The sequence below is a fragment of the Andrographis paniculata genome, unplaced genomic scaffold (genome assembly GCF_009805555.1).
Source record: "Andrographis paniculata isolate CXL003 unplaced genomic scaffold, ASM980555v1 Contig75END, whole genome shotgun sequence".
NCBI lineage: Eukaryota > Viridiplantae > Streptophyta > Magnoliopsida > Lamiales > Acanthaceae > Andrographis > Andrographis paniculata.
Window position 1 is genome coordinate 2981640 of NW_026137612.1, and position 24352 is coordinate 3005991.

The following is a 24352-nucleotide window of genomic DNA, read 5'->3' on the forward strand; positions in this document are numbered from 1 at the left end:
GAGCGGCCAAAGGACCCTCACCCATGGGCTGGGCGGCTGGCTGCAGGGGCAGCGTAGCGATCTGTTCGGGCGGTACCGTGACATGGTCAGGCAAAACCGCGACCTGGTCAGGTAATACGACTTGGTCGGACAAAACCGCGAACTGGTTAGGTAATGCGACAATTTGGTTGAGGAGCAAGTGCAGGCAAAATGGGAAGAGAAGTCTGCCTCCCCGTCAGGTCCTCTTCCCGACGGATCACGGGCAGCCCCGCGGATGTAATAGCGGTCGGTTGATGTGTAGTTGGGACCGCGGTTGATGAAGAGGAAGTCAGAGTAAAGGATGGTTGAGCCGCGGTCGGTTGAGGATCGGTTGGTTGAACTGCGGTCGGTGAAGGAGAATCTGGAATGATGGTTGGGGTAATGGTCGGCCGAGTCTCGGTCGGCTGAGAGACAGTCGGGGCCGTGGTCGGTGGCAATGAAGGATCCTCTGGAATAGGAACTATTGAAGTTAAAAGGGGCATGCATGAAAAAGGAAACATGGAAGGAAAAAGACTTACCAAATTGCTCCCTCAAGTATTTTGGCAGCCCCCTTGTATCCACTGACAGAGATGTTAGGTACTCCTCGATGGCCTGCCTATCGATGATAGGGGCAGCCTTCTGCTTCTTCTTTTTTGTTCCGGACCCGCCTGCAGCGGGCGCTTGCCTTTCCCTTCTTGGAGCAATGGCTAATCGAGGAGAACCCAGCGCCAAGGCTGGGGGCGGGACAAGTTTCCCAACCAACTGATCGGTTGGGGAAGCAATTAGGGACCAAGTAGATGACCACCAGGTCGGGAAGGCCTCGGCCGCCGAAGGTTTTTGGCGGAAAAGTAAGTAGGAGTTGGAAGTGATGTAGGCGGTGAATTGAGAAAGGTAGGTCAGGATGAGCTCGGGGATCACCAGCCCTTCTGGGCTTTGAGGTATAAGGTGAGGTCGGGCTAATGGTCCCAGCAGGCCGTGACAGCAGCCGAACTGTCGGGCCAAAAATTGAGGCTAGTAATTAAAGGTATAAAATGATCTATAATTTTTCTTATCCGACCTCTTACTGGAAAATAGAGATCGGGGTTTTATAGCGGAGTCCCAAGAAAAGGGATAGGTTGGATGGGGAAGAGGATCGGGATAAGATCGGGGATATGGCGTGTCGGGGTAAAGCCAAGAAAGTTCAGTAGTGTACTGTACAAGGGTTTCATATACATAAAAGCGGGAGTTGCTATGGTCTTCGGTCAAAATTTGGGTGATGACAGGGTCGGATAGATGAAGATTAGAAGAACTGGGGGTTAGTTTCGCTAAAGCAAGGCCAATCGACCTTTGTGGATTCGGGGTAATAGGAGGTCGGCCAAAAAAGGCGGTCGCGAAGTAGAGGCGAAGCCACAGCTCCAGGAACCAAAATGGTCCCGAATCAGTTGTGTCCACCTTCTTGGTATCGGTCAGGCGGGTGCTCACTCGGGTTAACCCCTCAAAAAGGTTAGCCAAAAATAAGGTTCCTAATGAGAAAAATTGGCCGTTGGCCAGGTGAATGGCCAGGTCGACCAAGGAAGAAAGGACGAGTTTGGAGGGGGAGAGAATGATATATCTGTAAAGAAAAAAAAACCAACTAAATATCCAACTTTGAATTTACATAAAAGCATAAGGAACAGAAAATGTACCTACACAACCAAAAAATGAGGAACGCTGTGTGTTCCAGCTCAGATACAGGGTTGCCCTCTTCACCCAAGAATCTGGTAACAAACTGGTCCAGCTCCTCTCTTTTTCAGGGAGTATAGCGAGGGCCCAACCAGCATGGTCGGGTGAAGGCTCCCGACCCTCAAAAGAAACCAGAACAGGATCATCACCCACTATAGGCAAATGGGCAATGATGGCCACATCCATCAGGGTCGGGCCAATAGGGCCAGAAGGGAGGAAGAAGACGCCCATCTGGGAATTCCAGAAGGCCGCCATTGCTAGCAAGGCCTTGTCGTGAAGATGAAGGGGCTGAGTCGAAAGGAGGATGGCTTTGTCAATACCTTGCCTCCTCCATTGTTCTTCAAAATGGGGGAGGAGCCGCGCGTACCATTTACGATAGACGTCTTTTGGATCAGTGAGATGAGTTCTGATGCTGTCCAGAAGACGTTCCGGCTTGAACGCAGCATCATTGATGATTATCGGAGAAACCTGAGAGATGACGGATCTCATATGATCAGCATCTTTGGCGGTGGTGCAATAAGGCCGGACGGTAGGGGTGAGAACTTTTGAAGCCACGAAGGAGATTGATGGGTTAGTCCCATCGAAAGGAAGAGCAGGAACATAGTGATTGGCCATTTTCAAAGTAAATGAAGAAAACGAAGAAGAAGAGGTTTTTGGAGGAGGATGCTTGCTAGAGAGAAAAGAAGGGTTTCAAGATTTTGAGTGCGTAAGTATAGAAATGTGAGAGAAGGGTTTTACATAAACCCCGCGACGTGACATGAAATAGTGTAATGATAGCATTGTGCTGCAAACCCCTAAATGTAACGTCTCACACAGTCTGAGAAGTGACGCTTAGGAGTCGGGCGGGAGGAGCCAAGTTGTTGAGCGAGAAAAACCAATGTGTAGGGGTTTTCAAGAATGGGCTTAGAAAATTGGACTAAGGATTGGTGTAGAGTCTAAATGGGTCTGTCGATAGTGGTAGGGCTTTAGAAATAAGCCCAAGCATTATTAAAAGATGGGTTTCCTCGGGAGAAACCTGTGATTGAGAGGTCGGGCAAGGAGAGGACGGATGAAGAAGGGAAAACAGTATGCGCTCAGGTCGGGCAAAAGAAGGTCGGGCAAAAATGAGACAACCGATACGGAGGCCGGGCAAAGTGGCAGGCGGACAAAAAAGAGACCTAGCAGTGGATATGCAAGTCAGGCGAAAGGCAGTTTAAGGTGGTTAGAAGAAGTTATAACTGGCGAGCGGAGTTAGGGGCATGACCTAGATGTGGCGGTTGATATGAGTTTTAAATAGGTCTTTTCACGACCTAAAGAAACCATCTTCAATCGACATCGAATTTATTGGAATTTCTTTTGGGGATCACCATTTACTTTTTTCAGTCTATAGTATTTATTTTTTCTATTTTATTTATGTATCGTACGGTGTCTAGGGATTCTTAAATCTCAGGCATTTTATTTTATCAAATTCGAAGATAATTTCTATTTTCGGTTTTACTTTTTGTTGTTGAAAATCGGCATCAACAGGTGGATTATGAAAAGCAATCAGATATAGTAAAAATTTGTGGTTGTAGACCCTGAGTAGTTACCATAATTATTTATACTCTTTAACTGGTGAGTTTCCAAGTCAAACACAGGGATTTTAAGTCACGAATTTCAAATAAAGTAGAGATCTTATAAAAGTGGCGGAAAAGGCAGTAAAAGGACCCGCTTTGCAGCGGATCAAAAATCTTAATCTACGAAAAGTTGTAAAAACAAGCGGCAAGGTGAGAGGTGGCAGCGGAGCGGAGGCGAGCGGTGGAGTGCAATGGTGGAAAAGCGAGTGGGACATGAGTGAGTGGCACAGTGAGTATATATATTGAGCAGTAGGGGGCGAAGAAGAAGTGTTGTGTCTGAGTTGTGCATTACTTAATGGCTAGGTTTTCCTGGATGAGGTGAGCGAGCAGTGCTGGTGTTTAAACGGATGTATATAAAAACGGTAACATGAGGTGATGTAAATATATAAACCAAATTATAGAGAATTCATATCACTGGTTTTTTACCTTAAAGGATTTACAACAAGACTTCAATGACACCCAGAATCGGAACATTATCAGAAAGAAACCCTACTGTCACTAGGAATTTCTGCGACCTAATAGACCACCGCCTATGCCCTATTAATTATCCCAAATCTACCTCATTAGTAGATTTAGCCTTCTGTTACATCTTTTTAATCAAAATTGAATTTAAACCAGTAGTTAAGCAGGTCGACAAGGCTCCCATGTACTTAACTACATTGAACTACCTTGGAAATGTTTGTGACAAAAGACAAGGCTTGGATAATCAATTTTTCTATACTCTAAACTAGTGAAGTGAAATTCTTTACAATTAGGGTTTATATAAGTGTGAGAAAATGTGGAAGAAGTGAAAATGAAGAATTGAATGATATTTCATTACTTACTAATAAAACTGAAAAATTCTAATTCTACAAAATTGTAATGAAAGCAATAAACTACACTAAGTAAGCAGTAAAGTAGTGGCCAAGGGAGACGAGGAATCCCCACTCCCTTGGCCATTCATGCGGAGAAATACCTTACAGGGTTGGAGCTCTCGGGAAGTAGGAAGACAACTAGAATGCACAAAAAGTAATCGCTAGTATACTCCAGTCGAAGTATATTTGCATGCATATATCTAGCCCTATTTATAGCAGGTAGAAGTAGCGGTTACAAGCAATTACAAAGTCGTTTCAACCGCTAGGCAGTTAGGCCGTTAATGACGGTTGTTCTGTTGAAGCAGTTGTTGGTCATAACTCCTAGTGTCCTTGCTCCGCTTGCATGGGTTTGTAAGGGCGTAGATCTTCCTCGCTTGCCGGATGACTGGAGGGTATCAGCGCAGTTAGGCGGGCTTGCTTGTGCTGGCTGGTAGTGGAATGGTTGTACCGCTGCAGTTGGGACACTTATTCAATATTTGAGTTGAGCTGCCGTCGTTCTGCACCGGTGGGTGTCTGAGGTGTCGCTTGCAAGTGGTAGAGGCTACCGCTTGTGAGCAGTGGAAGCTGCCGCTTGCCTCTCTTGGCTTAGGTTTTTGGGTGCTGGGATCACCGCTTGCGAGTGGAGATGATTGTCGCTTGTGGCCTCTGCTTTAGCTTTTCTGGCTCAAAAATACCACTAAAACATGGCAAAAATTGTTAATAATCTCATCAAACCAACTCTGATCATGCCAAGCAATATAGATCAATAAAGTATGTCATTAACCAATTATTGTGATAATTTTTATACAGAAATTCAAGTAATACGTAGTTTTTTCAAGCGAAGAATATGCTTATATTTGGAGTCATCAAACTCCCTTCGAATTCTCTTTTGATTGCCCCCTTGATGTATTTGTCAAGTTAGGATATATGGATGAAGGAGTTTGATGATCCTTGGAATGGATTTGGCTGTGCCACCTTTTCTTTGTCATGACGTTGCTCCACAAATGTTGCCGCTTTATTTTGGACCACTGGGGAAGATTGTTACTTTTCAGTTGCATGGTTGGCTTATTCAGGCTTGTTGCATGTGTTGAGATATCCCTTCAACGATTTTGTCCAATGCTGCAAGTTGATCTTCTATATTTGAAGCGTTGATAGTCATCACCGGAGCAAAACTTGATGCGATTGAATGACTTGAAATTGGCCAATGAGTAGGTGGCATGAAAGTGCCTTTGAAGCTTTGTTCTTCCTTGTAGAGCAAACTTTGATCCGCGGTCTTTGGGTCCTCAATATTCGAAGCGTTGGTAGTCATCACCAGAGTAGAGCTTGATGCGGTCGAATGAGTTGCAGTTTGTTGATGGGTGAATAGTGCAACAATACTCTTAAAGCTGTCATCTTCTTCATAGAGTGGAATTTGCTCTATGATTTTTGGAGGAGTCTTTTCAGAGAATGACAATGCTCTTTTAGTCATGCCTCTTGTTATCATTCCAACATTTGTTGAAGCGCTTGAGTTTTTTGATGCGGTGGATTGCAGCGAGTCCTTTAGCGGCGTTGGCTTGAGTAGCAGCTTTCGACATAGCGCTGGACGTCTTGATCTTGTAGGAAGCCATTGGTTGTTGAAAGTTCGTCGGAAAGAGAGATGAAAGGTAGAGATGTCCCACTGGGCGTGCCAAAAATCTGTAGACAAAAAATTGTTATTTTTAATAAACACAAACTTTGTACAAATTATATTTGATTTGGATTTAAAGCGGGTCCTATTCTCTAAATGGGTCATTTGATTCTTCTTGCGGGTCGATTTGTTTTTCAACTTGGTTTTCGATGGCTTCTTTGATCCGAAGAGATTTGGTCTTCGTTTGATTTTGTTAGACTTTGGAGGGCTTTGGTCTGCGTGCAGGTGATTTGATCGTCGGCTTTGGATTTGATGTCCTCTTTGGACGATCCAAGGCTTTGATCTTTGATTTGGCTTTGCCGCCTTCTGAAGGACTTTGGTCTCCCGTGGGTGATTTGATCATCGGCTTTGGACTTGATGTCTTCTTAAGACGGTCCGAGGCTTTGATTTTTTATTTGGCTTTGCCACTTTTTGGAGGATTTTGGTCTCCATGTGGACGATTTGATCCTCAGCGTTGGATTTGATGTCTTCTTTGGGCAATCCGCAGCTTTGATCTTTGGTTTATCTTTTCCGCCTTTTGGAGAGCTTCGGTCTCCGTGTGGGCGATTTGATCGTCGGCTTTGGATTTGATGTCTTCTTTAGACGATCCGTGGCTTTGATTTTTTATTTGGGTTTGCCATATTTTGGAGGGTTTTGGTCTCCATGCGGACGATTTGATCCTCAACTTTGGATTTGATGTCTTCTTTGGACGATCCGCGGCTTTGATCTTTGGTTTGTCTTTTCCGCTTTTTGAAGAGTTTCGATCTCTGTGTGGGCGATTCAATCGTCGGGTTTGGATTTGATGTCTTCTTTGGACGATCCGCGGCTTTGATCTTTGGTTTGCTTTTTCCGCCTTTTGGAGAACTTTGGTCTCCGTACGGGCAATTTGATCCTCAGCTTTGGATTTTATGTCTTGTTTGAACGATCCGCGGCTTTGATCTATGAGGAGGTGGATTTGGTGCTCCATAACACTTTTGGTGGCGTGTCCCTTTGACTTTTGGATCGACGAGGGTCTGGTTGATGCTTTTGACAAAAAACGCGATGAACACCTTGAAGCTTTGGGATGAACTTGAGAGGCTCTTTCTTGGCTTTGACGAATTCCTCAACGGCTTTGGGAGCTTTGATCATTCCTCCAGCTCAGACATACGACGAAGAACATTAACATCATTGATTCGTCAACCAATATTGGATCATATGTCCAAATCGGTGACTTTTCGATGAAGAACGCTTCGAAGGACACGAAGAACATGAAGAACAATACAGAGAGAGTCTAGAGAATTACCCCTTTACTTGAATCCTCGATGTAACTTCGATGTGTCAAATGAACTGACCATGGATCTTATTTATAGGGGAGGGGTGGCCTTGCCTTCATTTTTTAATGGTCCCACGTGGCGCATCCTGATTGGCCAACAAGAAGATTTTATAATCTTTCATTTTCCATCAGATGCCGTTTTCCATTTCTGAAGGATTTGATTCCACGCTTTCCTTTCTTGTCAAGATCTTTATATCATTGTCTTTTTTGGAAGATATTAATTTATATACTTCCTTTATTGACAAGATTAATTTATTATGCTGCCAAATTTATTATGACTCTATTTATGCACGTAATATTTGTACGATATCTTCTATTTTAAGCAGATTTTTGCATTAATGGTTGATATTTATCGTACAAAATTCAACATATGTACATAATTAAATATCAAATATTTATTTTATTGAAATTTTATTTTCTTCTTAAATAAATATTACTTAATTGAATTTAGACATATATTTTTAGTGTCTACAATTATATACTTTAATTTTTAAGTATAATAAGTATTTTAATCTATAATTTTAATTACACTAATTATTTTTATTATATTATAATTATTTTCACAAATATATTTTTAATTATTTAGTAATTACATATTTCTCTAAATTTTCATATTTACGGAGATTATAGCCATGAGGAAGTATAAAAAATAACTAGCGTGAATCCCGTACTACGCACGGTAATATTACGTTGAATATCTTGTAATATAATTATATATGTTAATTTATATAATAATTTGTATATTTTAAATATATACTGTGTTTTAAATTATAATTTATGAGATAAATATATATAGTATAATTATCTATAATATTATACAAATTTATATAAGTAAAAGTAAAACAAATAAGAAATATATAGAATAGTATACTGGAGAAAATATACAAATCATAAAATTTAAGTAAGAGTTGTTTTAATAAAATAGAGCAAATCTTGAAATTTCAAGAAATAGAAAACAAAAGAATTATAATTGTAAAGATTTTTTTACGATACATGCATATTATTTACGCTAATCTACTCTCATAACCTGAAACACAGGATGCAACCTCTAGTCTTGCAAACATTCAAGGCACATCAACGATGAAATAAATATTAATACTACTAAATAAGATAAAATACAGTTCATCAGATCGGTTCCGAACCGGCTATTTGAACTACATTTTTGCAAATTCTAACCAGTTGTCTGGCATCAAACCGAAAATTGAAATTATTGTTTACACGTTTTGTTCCGATTTCTTCATGTTTCAAACCTGTAAATTATCGGTGGCTCTGAAAAATAAATAAATAAAAAGAAAAAAAATTAGGTAAAAAATAAGAAGAAATAATTGAAATAATTCGCACACATAAAATTATATTTTAAAAAATAATAAAATTAATTTCAAAAATATTTAAAAAGTGTATTAATGAAATTATTGTATCAAATAAAATTTAAAACTGCGTATATGTATACAAATTGCATAAAAATACATATAATAAATTTTAATAATGAAATTATCTACTAACATTTAATACGCAAAAATATTTAAACAATTAATTATATAAGAAAATTAATTTTACAAATATTTAAATATATTAATTATAAATTCTATAAAACGATAAACAAAGAATAATTAATTAAAAATATATTATTTAAAACTGATTCATATTTGTATAGTAACCAAACAAATGATACCATGAATAAAAAATATAAAAAATAATTTAAAATTTGTGTTTTACAATTAATAGGATTCACTATAAATGAAGTATAATATAGCCGTTGACAAATATAATATTATTACAATTCATAAAATATAAATATATATTTATTTTCACTTTTATATTTTTTTAAATAACTAAAAAGAATAAAAATAGATATACTAACTAATTTATTAGGCTTTTTTTAATTTGAACAAAGCCACTATGTAAAAATTCATAAAATCGTCAAATTGAAGCAACAACTATATTATTAGCTTCAAACCACAAAAATGTATTACCAATTTTGTTGTAAATATATTAAATATACAAACTAAATTACTGTTTTAATTTTCTTAAACAAAAACAACTATGCTGTCTCTTTTTCTAAGGTCGGTGCGGATCCAACACTCTCAATCGGCAGTATAAACAAAAAGATGGTTGCAGCAGCAGTTACGACTTAAATTGCAGCAGCTTCAGTAGATTCCGATCCGCTCGTCATCCTCAACTTAGTGATTGATAAACAAATAAAATTCTTCACCTTCTTCAAAATAATTTCTTTCACTTCTATTTTTCATATTTTTGAAACTTTCCTCTCTCTCTCTCTTCGTATTCCTTCGTTCATTTTTTTTCTTCCACTCATTCTTCATTGGTGTTGTTGTCTCTTAGTTAGATTCTTTCAACATCTATTTTTGTTTTCGTGCTTCTCTTTGACCTTTCCGGCATGGTTGTCACGTCTATCTCCATCTTCGTCATCGTCTCATCCAGGGTTGTTTCTAATGCGAGATCTTCTCCTTTGCTTCAACCATTTATTTCTTCTCCAGATGGGCGATTTGTAGCAAAAAAAAATCTTTAAAAACAAATAGCAACATCTTGAAATGAAATAGGAAATCTAGCAAAATAATTTGAAGCAACTTTGTACCTAAAATCTAAATACTAGATGAACTCTTTAAAAATTAAAAGCTAAATAAATTTGATCTCGTATCAATGTGAAAAAAATGAGCAATGCAGATGTGAAAGAGAAGTGTTATTTATAATTGCTAATTGAATTTATATTTTATTTTAAGATAAAAATTTTAAGAGACTTTTCAGTTTCCTAATGAAGCTTTAATTATATCTTCATTCTTTCTATGCAAAACTCTTAAACTTCTTGATGTCGTGTAACACAATTTTGAATAATCAAAATATTATAACTATATATATTGTATAACTTATATGCACTGCAATTTATTTATCTCTATATTTATACATTAACATATTAAAAAAGTATAATACTTAATATTTTAAAATTAATTTATAATTGTTTATTGATTTAATTAAAATTTAATCTTAATAATAATACGTATCAATTAATCAAAGGTAATTATTCTAAATTTAATTAAATTAATAAGTTAAAAAAAATTTAAATAAATTTAAAATATTACTAATCAATCCAAAATTTAACCAAATATTTTATTTTTTATATTAAAATAATTGTAAAAATAATTCAATTTTAATTTAGAAATAATTAAATTGTATAATACTTTATGTATATAATTATTAAGAACAATTGATTAAACATATATATTAAATAAATAAAAAATTTCACACTATTTTCAAATATATATAAAATAAGATAAAATAAAAAAATATATGAAAATAAAAGAATTATTAGTTTTAATAATATTTTATTTATTAAGTTATTTTAAAAAAACATAATTTACTTAAAGTGTAAATTTTTTTCTTATTGCCAAATATATTGGTCCATATTTGCATAAGAACCAATTCAGTCAAAATCTGTAAGAATAAAAACTAATTCATATAAAAAGATATATAGACTCCACAAATATATAACCATCAACCAAATATTTTAACAAATCAAAACTTTTTTAAAAAATTTCAAAACTCTTATAAATTCTTACTTTACCTTATGGTAGGGGACCGCAATGTAACACCCCCAGTTGGTTCATACTGGAAATACTACCGCCTGCATCATGAGGTCGTCATTTCCTACTTCGGGCCCCACAATATAGTGTTAAAACTAAAATTAACCATAAAAGCGCATTATTATATAACAAAATCTGATTTATAAATATTTACAAAACACCCCCCTTAACAAGAGGTTTTTCCGGTTAAAAATTTACATATAATACAATAGACGTAAGCTCACTCACTCAGCCCGTCTTTTTATATCCCGAGACGCCCCCTGTCTCGGATGTGCCATGCATACCTAAAACAAATATTTTCTTAAAAGCAGTCTAGAATTAAATTCATTTTAAGAACTAACATGAAATATGTCATATCATACCTTTTTAAAATAAAGTCTAATTCTTGTCAATCCTAAAATACGTGTCATGCTATGCCAATAGTGAAATGATGCAACAAAGATATCAAACTCGACAACAATGCACATGCACATATATATATATACATCCGCCGAAGTGAGCAGCCGGAATAATCTCGGCTCCATAATAATAGGCTCACTGCATCTGTCTAAGTGAGCAGCCAGAATACCCTCGGCCCCGCAATAACAAGCTCACTAGACCATCATCAATAAATAGTTGAAAAATCCTCGGCCCAAGGAAAGACCTGATAAACCCATAATAATATAACGGTCATCCAGTCACTCCCATATACCCACCATACGGCTCCCACAATCAATACATGGATAACCGAACGTTGTCGCCATTAACCACAAGACGCCCCATAGTCTGTAATAGGGAAGATAGGACCCCCACTGACTAGCCCTATCCCGTGTAATGTAGTAGAATCCGTGCAACCTAGAATCACCCAAGGGAAACCCGGAAACTCTACTCCTCCTCGCGCGCCCTAACGGGATTACGTTTGGACTTTGGCATATAATCCTAAACTACCGGTAGACCTCACTAGTGATCAGTTCAATGAGTGGAACAACACCGAACACAAATGATTAGACCAAATACGTTTCAACTACAATGGGTCTAATCCCTGAATGACCGTGCGACTAAGTCACCCAGTTGTCCGACTACTATCGTCAAAGTGTTACGGTACATCGGGGTCGAATATCCTAACCCCAGATGATGCCATTGCCTAGCACTACCGCACACGGCGACTAAACGATAGATCCATAAAACATATCCGATAAACCGTGCAATATGTATGCAACATGCCAAATAAGTGAATTTGCCGAAAAGGGTTGGTGAGACAACTCACTTATCCTCCTTTTCATAAATTCACCAACGCGATCAAATACATATATCAAATATCATAAACCGTGAAGTCTCCCACATGCATATGCACACACATATATATAAATATATAGATGCAACAAAATGATTCACATAATATCACATTAACATATTAATCAAAATCGCATGCAACATGCATACCTAATTTCTTAAAATTAGATTTAATCCCTATTGCTTACCTCTTATCGACACTCCCTAACTTTTGCAATCTCACCCAAATCTCCTCCAACGTACACCTGTTCCATTATTTAGTCAAATCAGCTGAGCTATATGTTTATTCATAGGAGCTACATGCTTATTCAAAAGCTAATTTATATAATTAGCTCGTTGGATTTCAAAATTTTATATTTAGCAGAATACGATATTCTAGCTAGAAAACTCTTATACCTCATAATATTTATATTGCCCGATTATTAAATAAAAATACTTAAAGATATGAATAAACAGGTAGGTGCAATATACTGCCGTTTTCAATTCGGCTCGGATCGATACGAAATTCACAGAATATAATGCTAGGACTACGAATAGACTATTAGCTAAAGAACTTAGTCAATTAAATAGCCAAATAGCCGGTTATGAATTTTTAAAAAAATTTTAATATCTAAATTCATAGTAAAATTCATAATTAAATTCTACGTATAACAAGGAATACAATACCGAAATCGGAATCATAATCGAACGACTAAATCTTTTTCTTTCTTCCTTTCTTCTCTTCCTTTTTCTTCCTCCTGCGGACGTCTGCTCCTTCCTTCACATGTAAGGTTTGGTTTCTTATATATATAATTATATTATTATTATATATATTATATTATATTATATTATTATTATTATTAATATTATTATTATTATTTTTATTATATTTTCGTCATCATCCATCCTTATTATTATTATTATTATTATATTATTATATATATTATATTTTATATTTATATTTATCGATATTTATCTGTTTAACCGTCTTTTCAATCATAATTAATATATAAAATAGGAATAAAATTTATTTCAAAATATTAATTTCTTAATCCCAAAATATTATAAAAATATTTATTTGCAATAATAATATTATTTTATACACTCCAAAATTGGGGTATTATAATTCACTCCCCCTTAAAAGATTTTGTCCCCGAAATCTAAACTCAAACACATAACAATACTACTTAATTAAACAAATATGGGTATGCTTTGAACATCTCTTGCTCTACTTCCCATGTGGCCTCTTCTGCTCCATACCGAGACCACATTACCTTCACGATACGAATATCTCAGTTCCTCATAGTTCGAACCTTTGTGTACATGATCCAAAAAGGCATTTCCTCATACGAAAGATCCTCATTTAACTCTAACTCATCCGGAGATAAAATATGAGAAGGATCTGCGACATATCTACGAAGTTGTGATACATGGAACACATTATGAATTCGTTCCATGCAATTAGGAAGTGCTAACCGATAAGCCCAATCTCCAACTCGATCGAGGATTTCATAGGGTCCAACATAACGCGGACTCAATTTTCCTTTAATTCCAAATCTTCTAATACCTTTCATTGGAGATACTTTTACCAGGACGAAATCTTCACTTTGAAATTGACCTTCACGTCGGGCTTTATCGGCATAACATTTTTTACGATCTTGAGCTATTTTCATCTTCTCCCTGATAACTCGAATCTTATTTTTTTGATTCTTCGATCATTTCTGGACCCAATATCAGTCGATCACTCATGACATCCCAACTTAAAGGAGTTCTGCAGTTTCGTCCATAAAGAGCTTCAAAATGAGCCATTCCAATACTCGTTTGATAACTATTATTATATGAGAATTCCACTAAATCCAAGTGGTCCTCCCAACTTTTTTGAAATTCTATTGCACAAGCTCTTAGCATATCTTCCAGAATATGGATAGTTCGCTCTGATTGACCATCAGTCATTGGATGGAATGCAGTACTCATATGCAGCTGAGTATCAAAGGCTTCTTGCAATTTTTGCGAAAATCGAGATTGAAAACGTGGATCACGATCCGATATGATTACCTCAAGAATACCGTGTCGTTTAACCACATGATGAATATATAATTTGGCCAACTTCTGCATACTCCAAGTCATACGTACTAGGATGAACACTGCTGACTTGGTCAATCTATCTATAATCACCAAAATTGCATCTGTTCCCGACTTCGCCCTTGGAAGTCCTGTCACAAAATCCATTGCAATAGAATCCCATTTACAGAGCGGAACTTCTAAAGGTTGTAGCAACCCCATGGGTCTATGATGTTCTGCTTTCACCTTTTGGCAGTTTAAGCATTGTGCAACAAATTTGGCTACATCCTTCTTTATGCCCTTCCACCAAAAATGTTGACGTAAGTCTTGATACATTTAATCCCTCCTAGATGTACTGAATATGGTGTATTACAAGCCTCGCTCATAATTTTCTCCTTCAAATCGCTTCGGTCCTTTCGGATACACCACTTCCCATGGAATCGAAGACTCCCATCTGAAGCAATATTAAAGTTTTGAGTATGACCGCACTGAACTTTTATAGCCAGCTCGACCATCTTATTTTCTTCCATTTGAGTCACTCTAATATGATCATAAATTTCAGGCTCAACTTACATCATTTGCAAATATCCCTGCGTCATGCCCCGTCCAAGTACTTCAATTTCCATCAGTGCTAAATCTTGACACAGTTCATCGGCAACTAACATAGAACCCAACTTATGCCTTGGTTTTCGACTCAAGGCATCAGCTACAACATTTGCTTTGCCTTCATGATATACAATTTCGAGATCATAATCCTTCACCAATTCTAACCATCTTCTTTGTCTTAAATTTAATTCTCTTTGGGTGAAGATATATTTCAGACTCTGATGATCAGTAAACATTCTACAATGGGCACTATAAAGATAGTGCCTCTAAATCTTCAAAGCAAACACAACTGCTGCCATCTCCAAGTTATGTGTAGGATAATTCTCTTCGTGAGGTTTTAGTTGTCGTGATGCATAAGCAATAACTCTTTGATTCTGCATTAAGACGCATCCCAATTCCCTTTTCGAAGCATCACTATAAACTTCAAAATCCTCACCCTCTACTGATAAAGCCAAGATTGGTGCTGAAGTTAATCGATGTTTCAATTCTAAGAAAGAGGACTCACACTCGCGATCCCAATTAATCATTGTGTTCTTCTTCGGCAAATTAGTTAATGGCTTCGCAACCTTCGAAAAATCAAGAACAAATCTTCGGAATATCCTGCCAAATCCAAAAAGCTTCTTACTTCTGATTGATTGGTAGGTCTTGGCCAATCTGAGATTGCCGCAACTTTAGAAGGATCTACTGAGATACCCTTACCAGAAACTATATGCCCCAAGAAAGCAACATTTTTCTACCAAAACTCACATTTGGATAACTTGGCATATAACTTCCTCGCACGCAGTGTATTTAGGGTCGCACGCAAATGTTTTGCATGTGTCTTTTTATCTGGAGAATATACCAAGATATCATCGATAAATATCACCACAAAATGATCAAGGTATGGTTGAAAATTTCGATTCATCAATTCCATAAACGCAGCTGGGCCGTTGGTCAAGCCACAAGACATAACCGTAAATTCATAATGGTCGTATCTAGTACGAAAAGCTGTCTTAGGAATATCATGCTCTGCAACCCTTAGTTGATAATATCCAGACCTCAAGTCAATCTTGGAGAATATACTTGCACCTCTCAGTTGATCAAATAGATCATCAATTCTCGGAAGAGGATATTTGTTCTTTACCGTTACTTTATTCAGCCCACGGTAGTCAATACACAACCTTAAGCTTCTATCTTTCTTTTTCATAAATAAAACTAGAGCACCCCAAGGCGACGTACTAGGACGAATGTAACCTTTATCCAGTAATTCATGTAGTTGCAATTTAAGTTCAGCGAGTTCTAACGGTGCCATGCGATATGGGGCTCTTGATACTGGCTCGGCGCCTGACACAATATCAATAGTAAAATCCACCTCACGAGCTGGTGGCATACCAGGAATATCATCAGGAAATACATCAGGAAAATCACGAACCACAGGAACAGTTTGCAATCGTTGCTCCCCTTCCTTCAAATCTCTTACCTCACACAGATACACTGGATACTCCTTACGAATAAGTGCTTGAAATGATAGGGATGAAATTACCTTTATAGAAGGTTGTCTTGCAGATCCTGCATAATTCACTTGTTCACCCATCGCTCTAACCAACGAAATTGATCTTTTTCGACAATCAAATTGAGCTTGATATGCCATTAACCAATCCATCCCCAGTATCACATCGAACTCGGATAGCAAAATCAACCCCCCAAATACTAACCGGAATTTGCATATAGAGTTCTCGGCACTGCAGTACTTCTCCTGATGGAAGTAAAACTTCTATTACCACTTCTACCGATGAATTCAGACCCAATCTTTGAACCAAACGTTTAGATATGAACGAGAACGTTGCATCCGAATCAAATAACACAAGAGCTGACAAACCGCAAACAAGAAATTTACCCGTTAGAACCTCACCTGGGTGATGATCAGCCTCTGTTTGAGTAACAACATTTATTCTGCCACGCTGGTCAGGTCCTCTGCCTGGCTGCCTAGATGACGGACGTGACTGACTTCGACCACCTCGCCATGATGGTCCTAATCCTCTCCCCTGTGACTGCGAAGACGGCTGCTGCCATGGCCTAAATCTCGGTTCTGGAAACTCCCTTGCAGTTACCACACTTGGGCATAGCCTGACAATATGACTACTACCACCATACTTAAAACATGTTAATGGAACTTTATCACAACGGGTACCTGAATGACTTGTTCCACAACGTTGACAAACAACCCCCGATTGTTGAAACTTCTTTTGACTCGGTTCTTTAATCTAAATCCCTTTATACGGTGGCCCAGACCTGAATATTTCCCACCATTTATTTTTACCCTTTGGTTCGTCCTCCACCTTAGCTTTTCCTTTATCTCGAAACTGATGTTGATACCCCATTTCCTTCTTACTGCCCTTATGTCTGACTTCCTGCTTCTGATAGAATCGAGCAGCACGCTCGTAAGCCTCATACAACAAACTGATATCCAACACAGCTAAAGCTTCTTGAATCCTCTGCTGCAACCCACCTACAAAATGATCAACTCTATCTCGCTCACAGGAAAAGTAGTCAAGAACATACATCTCCAGCTCATTGAACTTTACAAAATAGTCATCTACTGACATCGAACCCTGCTTCAAGTCCAGCAGCTCTTGCTTCTTTACTTTTCAAACATGTGACGGTATAAACCTAGCTTTTAATTTTTCTTTGAACTCATCCCAAGTCATATCCACTTGGTCCACTCCCGCAGCTTCCTCACCTAACCACCACCGATTTGCTTGACATTTCAAGAAATAAGCCCCGATATTGGCTCGTTGATCTGGTGGAACCTGAACAACACGAAATATCTTTTCCATCTTCTCAACCCAGAACTCAAGAACTCTAGGCTCTACGGAACCAGAATATGTTGGCGAGTTATGCCGCATCACAGCATCAATAAAACTTCTCTGTTGAGGCATCATCGCAGTCATAAAATGCCGGAAGAAATCCTGACTAGGTGCCTCTATTGGTACATGCTCTGGCACATGATATTGTGACTCATCAGACGAAGGATCTAGCTCTGGCCTTGAATAGCCCTACGTAAACCATCACCTCGAGAATTCGGCATACTGCCCCCCCCCCGACTTCCCTGATCCAATATCAACTCAATAACACAACTAACTCAGGTATAACATTAAAACATAAACCACATTAACATGAATGCACCCACAAAACCCAAACCTCGCCAAACCAATTCAATATCATCATTATTTTCAAAACCTTTTTAATCCAAAGAGCCAAAATCTACCAAACCTATGCTCTGATACCAACTTGTTACACCCCCAGTTGGCTCATACTGGAAATGCTACCGCCACACAGCATCATGAGGTTGTCATCTCCTACTTCGAGCCCCACAATACAGTGTTAAGGCTAAAATAAACCATAAAAGCGCATTATTATATAACAAAATCTGATTTATAAATATTTAAAAAACACACCCCTTAACAAGAGGTTTTTCGGGTTAAAAATTTACATATAATACAATAGACGTAAGCTCACTCACTCAGCCCGTCTTTCTATATCCCGAGACGTCCCCTGTCTCGGATGTGCCATGCATACCTGAAACAAATATTTTCTTAAAAGCAGTCTAGAATTAAATCCATTTTAAGAACTAACATGAAATATGCCATATCATACCTTTTTAAAATAAAGTCTAATTCCCGTCAATCCTAAAATACGTGTCATGCTATGCCAATAGTGAAATGATGCAACAAAGATATCAAACTCGACAACAATGCACATGCACATATATATATATACATCCGCCGAAGTGAGTAGCCGGAATAACCTCGGCTCCATAATAATAGGCTCACTGCATCTGTCTAAGTGAGCAGCCGGAATACCCTCGGCCCTGCAATAATAAGCTCACTAGACCATCATCAATAAATAGCTAGAAAATCCTCGGCTCAAGGAAGGACCTTATAAACCCATAATAATATAACGGTCATCCGGTCACTCCCATATACCCACCATACGGCTCCCACAATCAATATATGGATAGCCGAACGTTGTTGCCATTAACCACAAGACGCCCCATAGTCTGTAATAGTAAAGATAGGACCATCATTGACTAGCCCTATCCCGTGTAATGTAGTAGAATCCGTGCAACCTGGAATCACCCAAGGGAAACCCGAAAACTCTACTCCTCCTCGCGCGCCCTAACAGGATCACGTTTGGAGTTTGGCATATGATTCTAAACTACCGGTAGACCTCACTAGTGATCAGTCCAATGAGTGGAACAACACCGAACACAAATAATTAGACCAAATACGTCTCAACTACAATGGGTCTAATCCCTGAATGACTGTGCGACTAAGTCACCCAGTTGTCCGACTACTATCGTCCACTATCGCCAAGTGTTACGGTACATCGGGGTCGAATATCCAGATAATGCCCTCGCCTAACACTACCGCACATGGCGACTAAACGATAGATCCATAAAACATATCCGATAAACTGTGCAATATGTGTGCAACATGCCAAATAAGTGAATTTACCGAAAAGAGGCTGGTGAGACAACTCACCTATGCTCCGTTTCATAAATTCACCACCGCGATCAAATACGTATATCAAATATCATAAATCGTGAAGTCTCCCACATGCATACGCACACACATATATATAAATATATACATGCAACAAAATAATTCACATAATATTACATTAACATATTAATCAAAATCGCATGCAACATGCATACCTAATTTCTTAAAATTAGATTTAATTCCCTACTGCTTACCTCTTATCGACACTCCCTAACTTTTGCGATCTCACCCAAATCTCCTCCAACGTACATCTGCCCCATTATTTACTCAAATCAGCTGAGCTATATGTTTATTCATAGGAGCTACATGCTTATTCAAAAGCTAATTTCTATAATTAGCTCGTTGGATTTCAAACTTTTATATTTAGCAGAATACGATATTTTAGCTATAAAACTCTTATACCTCAAAATATTTATATTGCCCGATTATTAAATAAAAATACTTAAAGATATGAATAAACAGGAAGGTGCAATATACTGCCATTTTTAATTCGGCTCGGATCGATACGAAATTCACATGATATAATGCTAGGACTACGAATAGGCTATTAGCTAAAGGACTTAGTCGATTAAATAGCCAAATAGCCGGTTATGAATTTTTGAAAATTTTTTAATTTAATATCTTCAATATCTAAATTCATATTAAAATCCATAATTAAATTCTACGTATAACAAGAAATACAATACTGAAGTCGAAATCAAAATTGAACGACTAAATTTTTTTCAATCTTCCTTTCTTCTCTTCCTCATGCGGCTTCTACCCTCCTTCACAGGTAAGATTTGGTTTCTTATATATATATATAATTATATTATTATTATATATATTATATATATTATATTATATTATTATTATTATTAATGTTATTATTATTATTATTATTATTATTATTATTATTATATCTTCGCGGTCATCCATCCTTATTATTATTATTAATATATATATATTATATTTTATATTTATTTTTATCGATATTTATTTGTTTAACAGTCTTTTTAATCATAATCAATATATAAAATAGAAATAAAATTTATTCCAAAATATTAATTTCTTGATTTTAAAATATTATAAAAATATTTATTTACAATAATAATATTATTTTATACACTCCAAAATCGAAATATTACACACAATGACTTCAAATATATGTATATATATAAGATAAGAAAAGATATATGATGATACTTAAAAAATATATTAATAAAATTATTATATTAAAAACACAGAATCGTATAAAATTTAATATATATATATAAATACAAATAACAACAAATAAATAAAAACAAATTTAATATTATAGGATTTTTAAAGCCTTAAAAATAAATTATATTTTGCAAAATATCTTTCTTTATACGCAATACTTTTTATAATTTAAACTATTGCCACTAATTTTTTTATATATTAAAAAATAAATAAACAAAAAAAAATTAGAATAAAAAACAATAATAAGAAATATTAATATTAGTATATCTTACAAAATTGTTAAAAATTAAAAAATTTTAAAATAAATAACAAATTTGATATTAAAATAATTTAAATTTATTAATAAAAAATGATCCTATCAAATAATCAATAAAAATAAATGATTATTAAAAAATAATTTTTATATTTAAATTGCACCTTATTAATATATATATATACGTATAAAAATTTATTAGAAATTAATATTGTACTTTTATTATAAATCCTTCATATATGTATATATTAAAATAAAAATATAAAACCTATACATATATATATTATATTATATGATATAAAAAAAATATATTGACTTATATTTATATAATAATTAATTAAATTTAACAATTAATAAAAATTTAATAAAATATATTCAATATTATTCAAAATTTTTAATTAATCAAATCTTTCATCAAATTAAATTTTTTTAATAATTCAAAGTTCTTAAAAATTTTTATTTTATATTATAATGGGCCACAATGAATTCAAATATATATATATATATATTAAAAAGATATATGATATGATATTGTAGCCGCTAGCCATTCGCCTTTAATTAATTTGACTTTAATTTCCGTGTTTTTGTCCACCAACAAAGTCTTCCGTCCTTCCATTCTATTCCATCCTTCCTTCTTAACCACCAAACAAACAGGCTTTTGGACAGGCCAAGCTAGTCCTCCTTTGACTCATTTCCTACTACCACTAGCTACTTCCTTCCGACAATAGGATTCCCGACGTGGCTCCACTTCCAACCCCCACCCGCGCTTGCTTGCTTGATTGATTTGCGGTTCATTTCTGAGGCCGTACGGCGGCACAGATCGATATAGATAGATAGATAGATAGATAGATCGGAGAAGATACCTCCGTGGCGCGTGATGAACACGAGCACCAATCTGACAGAGGCATACAGTGCACGGCTGCCGGCAGTCCCACCGTGGCTGAACAAAGGCGACAACGCTTGGCAGTTGACGGCGGCTACGCTGGTTGGACTCCAGTCCATGCCGGGGCTTGTTGTCCTCTACGCCAGCATAGTGAAGAAGAAGTGGGCTGTCAACTCTGCCTTCATGGCGCTCTACGCCTTCGCCGCCGTCTTAATCTGCTGGGTCGTCCTCTGCTTCCGCCTCGCTTTCGGAGACGAGCTGTTGCCTTTCTGGGGCAAGGGCGCCCCAGCCCTCTCCCAGAAGTATCCATTCGAATCAATTTATTAATCTAATTTACCTAGTAGCCTTGCCTTTCTTTCACTGTGTGAAGTGTGAAGTGAATGCAATTAATTAATTAATAGGTATCTAACTGGACGGGCGGGCGTGCCGGAAAGCACCCACTTGTACTCAAACGGCACAGTGGAGACGCCCAAGAACCAACCGCAGTTCCCGATGGCTTCCCTTGTGTATTTCCAGTTCACATTTGCAGCGATAACGACGATTTTGCTTGCGGGTTCGGTGTTGGGGAGGATGAATATCAAGGCCTGGATGGCGTTCGTCCCCCTTTGGTTGACTTTCTGTTATACGGTAGGCGCATACAGTCTTTGGGGCGGCGGCTTTCTCTACCACTGGGGGGTCATTGATTATTCCGGCGGCTACGTCATCCACCTCGCCTCCGGGATATCCGGTTTCACAGCCGCCTATTGGGTAAGGATCGAAGTTTATGTATGTATGTATGTATGTAATTCAATTCAATTATTATGGTATCCTCCAATCAATGCTGTATGTATGTATGTATGTCTGTAGGTGGGCCCAAGGCTGAAAGCCGACAGGGAAAGATATGTGCCCAACAACATATTGCTGATGCTCGCGGGAGCGGGGCTGTTATGGATGGGGTGGTCCGGGTTCAACGGCGGCGCTCCCTATGCTGCAAACTTGGTTTCATCAGTAGCAGTTCTCAACACCAACATATCGGGCGCAACCAGTCTTCTTGTGTGGACGTCACTTGATGTATTCTACTTTGGGAAGCCATCCGTGATTGGGGCTGTGCAGGGGATGATCACTGGCCTCGCCTGCATCACGCCTGGTGCAGGTATAATATAATATAATATAATATAGTATAATATAACAGCATTAATTTTGCAAGTAAGTATGAAAAGAATTTAATTCATTGATATTGCAATTTTACCCGCCCTAGTCCAATAGTAATGATGGGATGCAGGTCTGGTGCAATCGTGGGCGGCTATCATCTACGGAGTGCTGTCTGGCAGCATTCCATGGTACTCAATGATGATCCTTCACAAAAAGTCCACTTTGCTACAAAAGGTGTACAACTGTCTGTCTCCGATTTGTTATTATTATTATTATTAGCACAAGAAGATTGATTGATTGATTGATTGATTAAATATTGTTACGAATGAATAATTAAGAAAGAGTCTAGGTCTACCTAGTAGTATTAATATATATGTATAATCAATTGATGAAGGTTGATGATACACTGGCGGTGTTCTACACACACGCGGTGGCGGGGATTTTGGGCGGGCTTTTGACTGGGCTATTTGCGCACCCCAGCCTCTGCTCCATGATCCTGCCTGTTAAAAACACCAAAGGGGCAATTTATGGCGGAGGAGTTCTATTCGGCAAGCAGTTGTGTGCAGCACTGTTTATCATCGGGTGGAACTGGGCATCCACTACACTCATTCTTCTGATAATTCGGATGTTGATACCCTTACGGATGCCCGACGAGCAGCTGATGATTGGGGATGATGCGGTGCACGGGGAGGAGGCCTACGCGCTGTGGGGGGACGGGGAGAAGTACGACTCGGCCAAGCACGGCTGGCACAACCCCGCCGCGCATGGGGACGACTTGCCCTCCACCGGCCTATTCGTTGGGGCAAGGGGAGTCACTATAGATCTCTGACATACATACAATCCACAATCTACAGTCTACAAAATACTTACACACACGCCTAACCGTTATTTAATTCCATCTATTAATTGCATTTCTATTTCTGAATCATCATTATCATTATGCACCTTGTCCATATCTCATTATTCAGTTTGCTTCAATTCCATTTGTACCTTAATTACATCACCAATGATTTGCATGGCCTAAAAGGCAAAATCACTTAAGATTCTCCTTTATAATTGAAATATTCTTGCTTTTCAAAATATTGCACAATTGTTTTTTAAGGAAATTCTAAGCAATATTTTTAAAAATACAAGAAAGTTTTATGTTATTTAATATTTTCTAAAATATAAAACAAGTTTAATGCAATTTTTAAATAACATAGAAGTATAATACTGGCTTTTTAAAACAACATATAAATTATAGGTAATTTTGTCTTGCTTAATATATTGCGTATGAATTTTATAATTAGGTTAAAAGGCCCAAGCTAGAAGGAGATGTCGACCTGTAATTGGGTCCGCTAGATTAATTAAGGGGTGTTTCAAAATAATCGGTTGAACTGGACGCCCTTCTAAGGAAATAGGCAAGTTGGATGATCTGCGAGTCGGACAGTCCACAGGTCGGATGGTCCGCAAATCGGATGGTCTGCAAGTTGGATAGTCCACAGGTCGGATGGTCTGCAAGTCGGATGGTCCGCGGGTCGGACGGTTCGCAAGTCGGAAGGTCCGCGGTCGGACAGGCAGGTCGGTTGGTTCGCGGTCGGATAAATAAGTCGGAAGGTCCGCGGTCGGACAGGCAGGTCGGTTGGCTCGCAGTCGGATAAGCAAGTCGGAAGGTCCGCGGTCAGACAGGCAGGTCGGTTGGTTCGTGGTCGGATAAGTAAGTTGGAAGGTCCGCGGTCGGACAGACAGGTTGGTTGATCCGCAG

The 24352-nt window shown here is 37.5% G+C and overlaps 1 protein-coding gene across 1 annotated transcript; it reads left to right on the forward strand.

Moving 5' to 3' along the window:
* The first annotated feature begins 21176 nt into the window (after positions 1 to 21176).
* LOC127266346 (ammonium transporter 2) lies at positions 21177 to 23649 on the forward strand. The gene is made up of 5 exons (XM_051296560.1): positions 21177 to 21779; positions 21879 to 22224; positions 22324 to 22609; positions 22739 to 22842; positions 23003 to 23649. The coding sequence occupies exons 1-5, from the start codon at positions 21472 to 21474 to the stop codon at positions 23435 to 23437; spliced, it is 1479 nt and encodes a 492-aa protein (XP_051152517.1). The 5' UTR covers positions 21177 to 21471; the 3' UTR covers positions 23438 to 23649.
* The last annotated feature ends 703 nt before the right edge of the window (positions 23650 to 24352 follow it).

Bases quoted from the DNA above. Each gene is read 5' to 3' on its own strand.
- LOC127266346 (XM_051296560.1), top strand. From the start codon at position 21,472: ATGAACACGAGCACCAATCTGACAGAGGCATACAGTGCACGGCTGCCG. The intron at 21,780-21,878 runs GTATCCATTCGA...ATTAATTAATAG, and splicing joins GCCCCAGCCCTCTCCCAGAA to GTATCTAACTGGACGGGCGG. The intron at 22,225-22,323 runs GTAAGGATCGAA...GTATGTCTGTAG, and splicing joins GTTTCACAGCCGCCTATTGG to GTGGGCCCAAGGCTGAAAGC.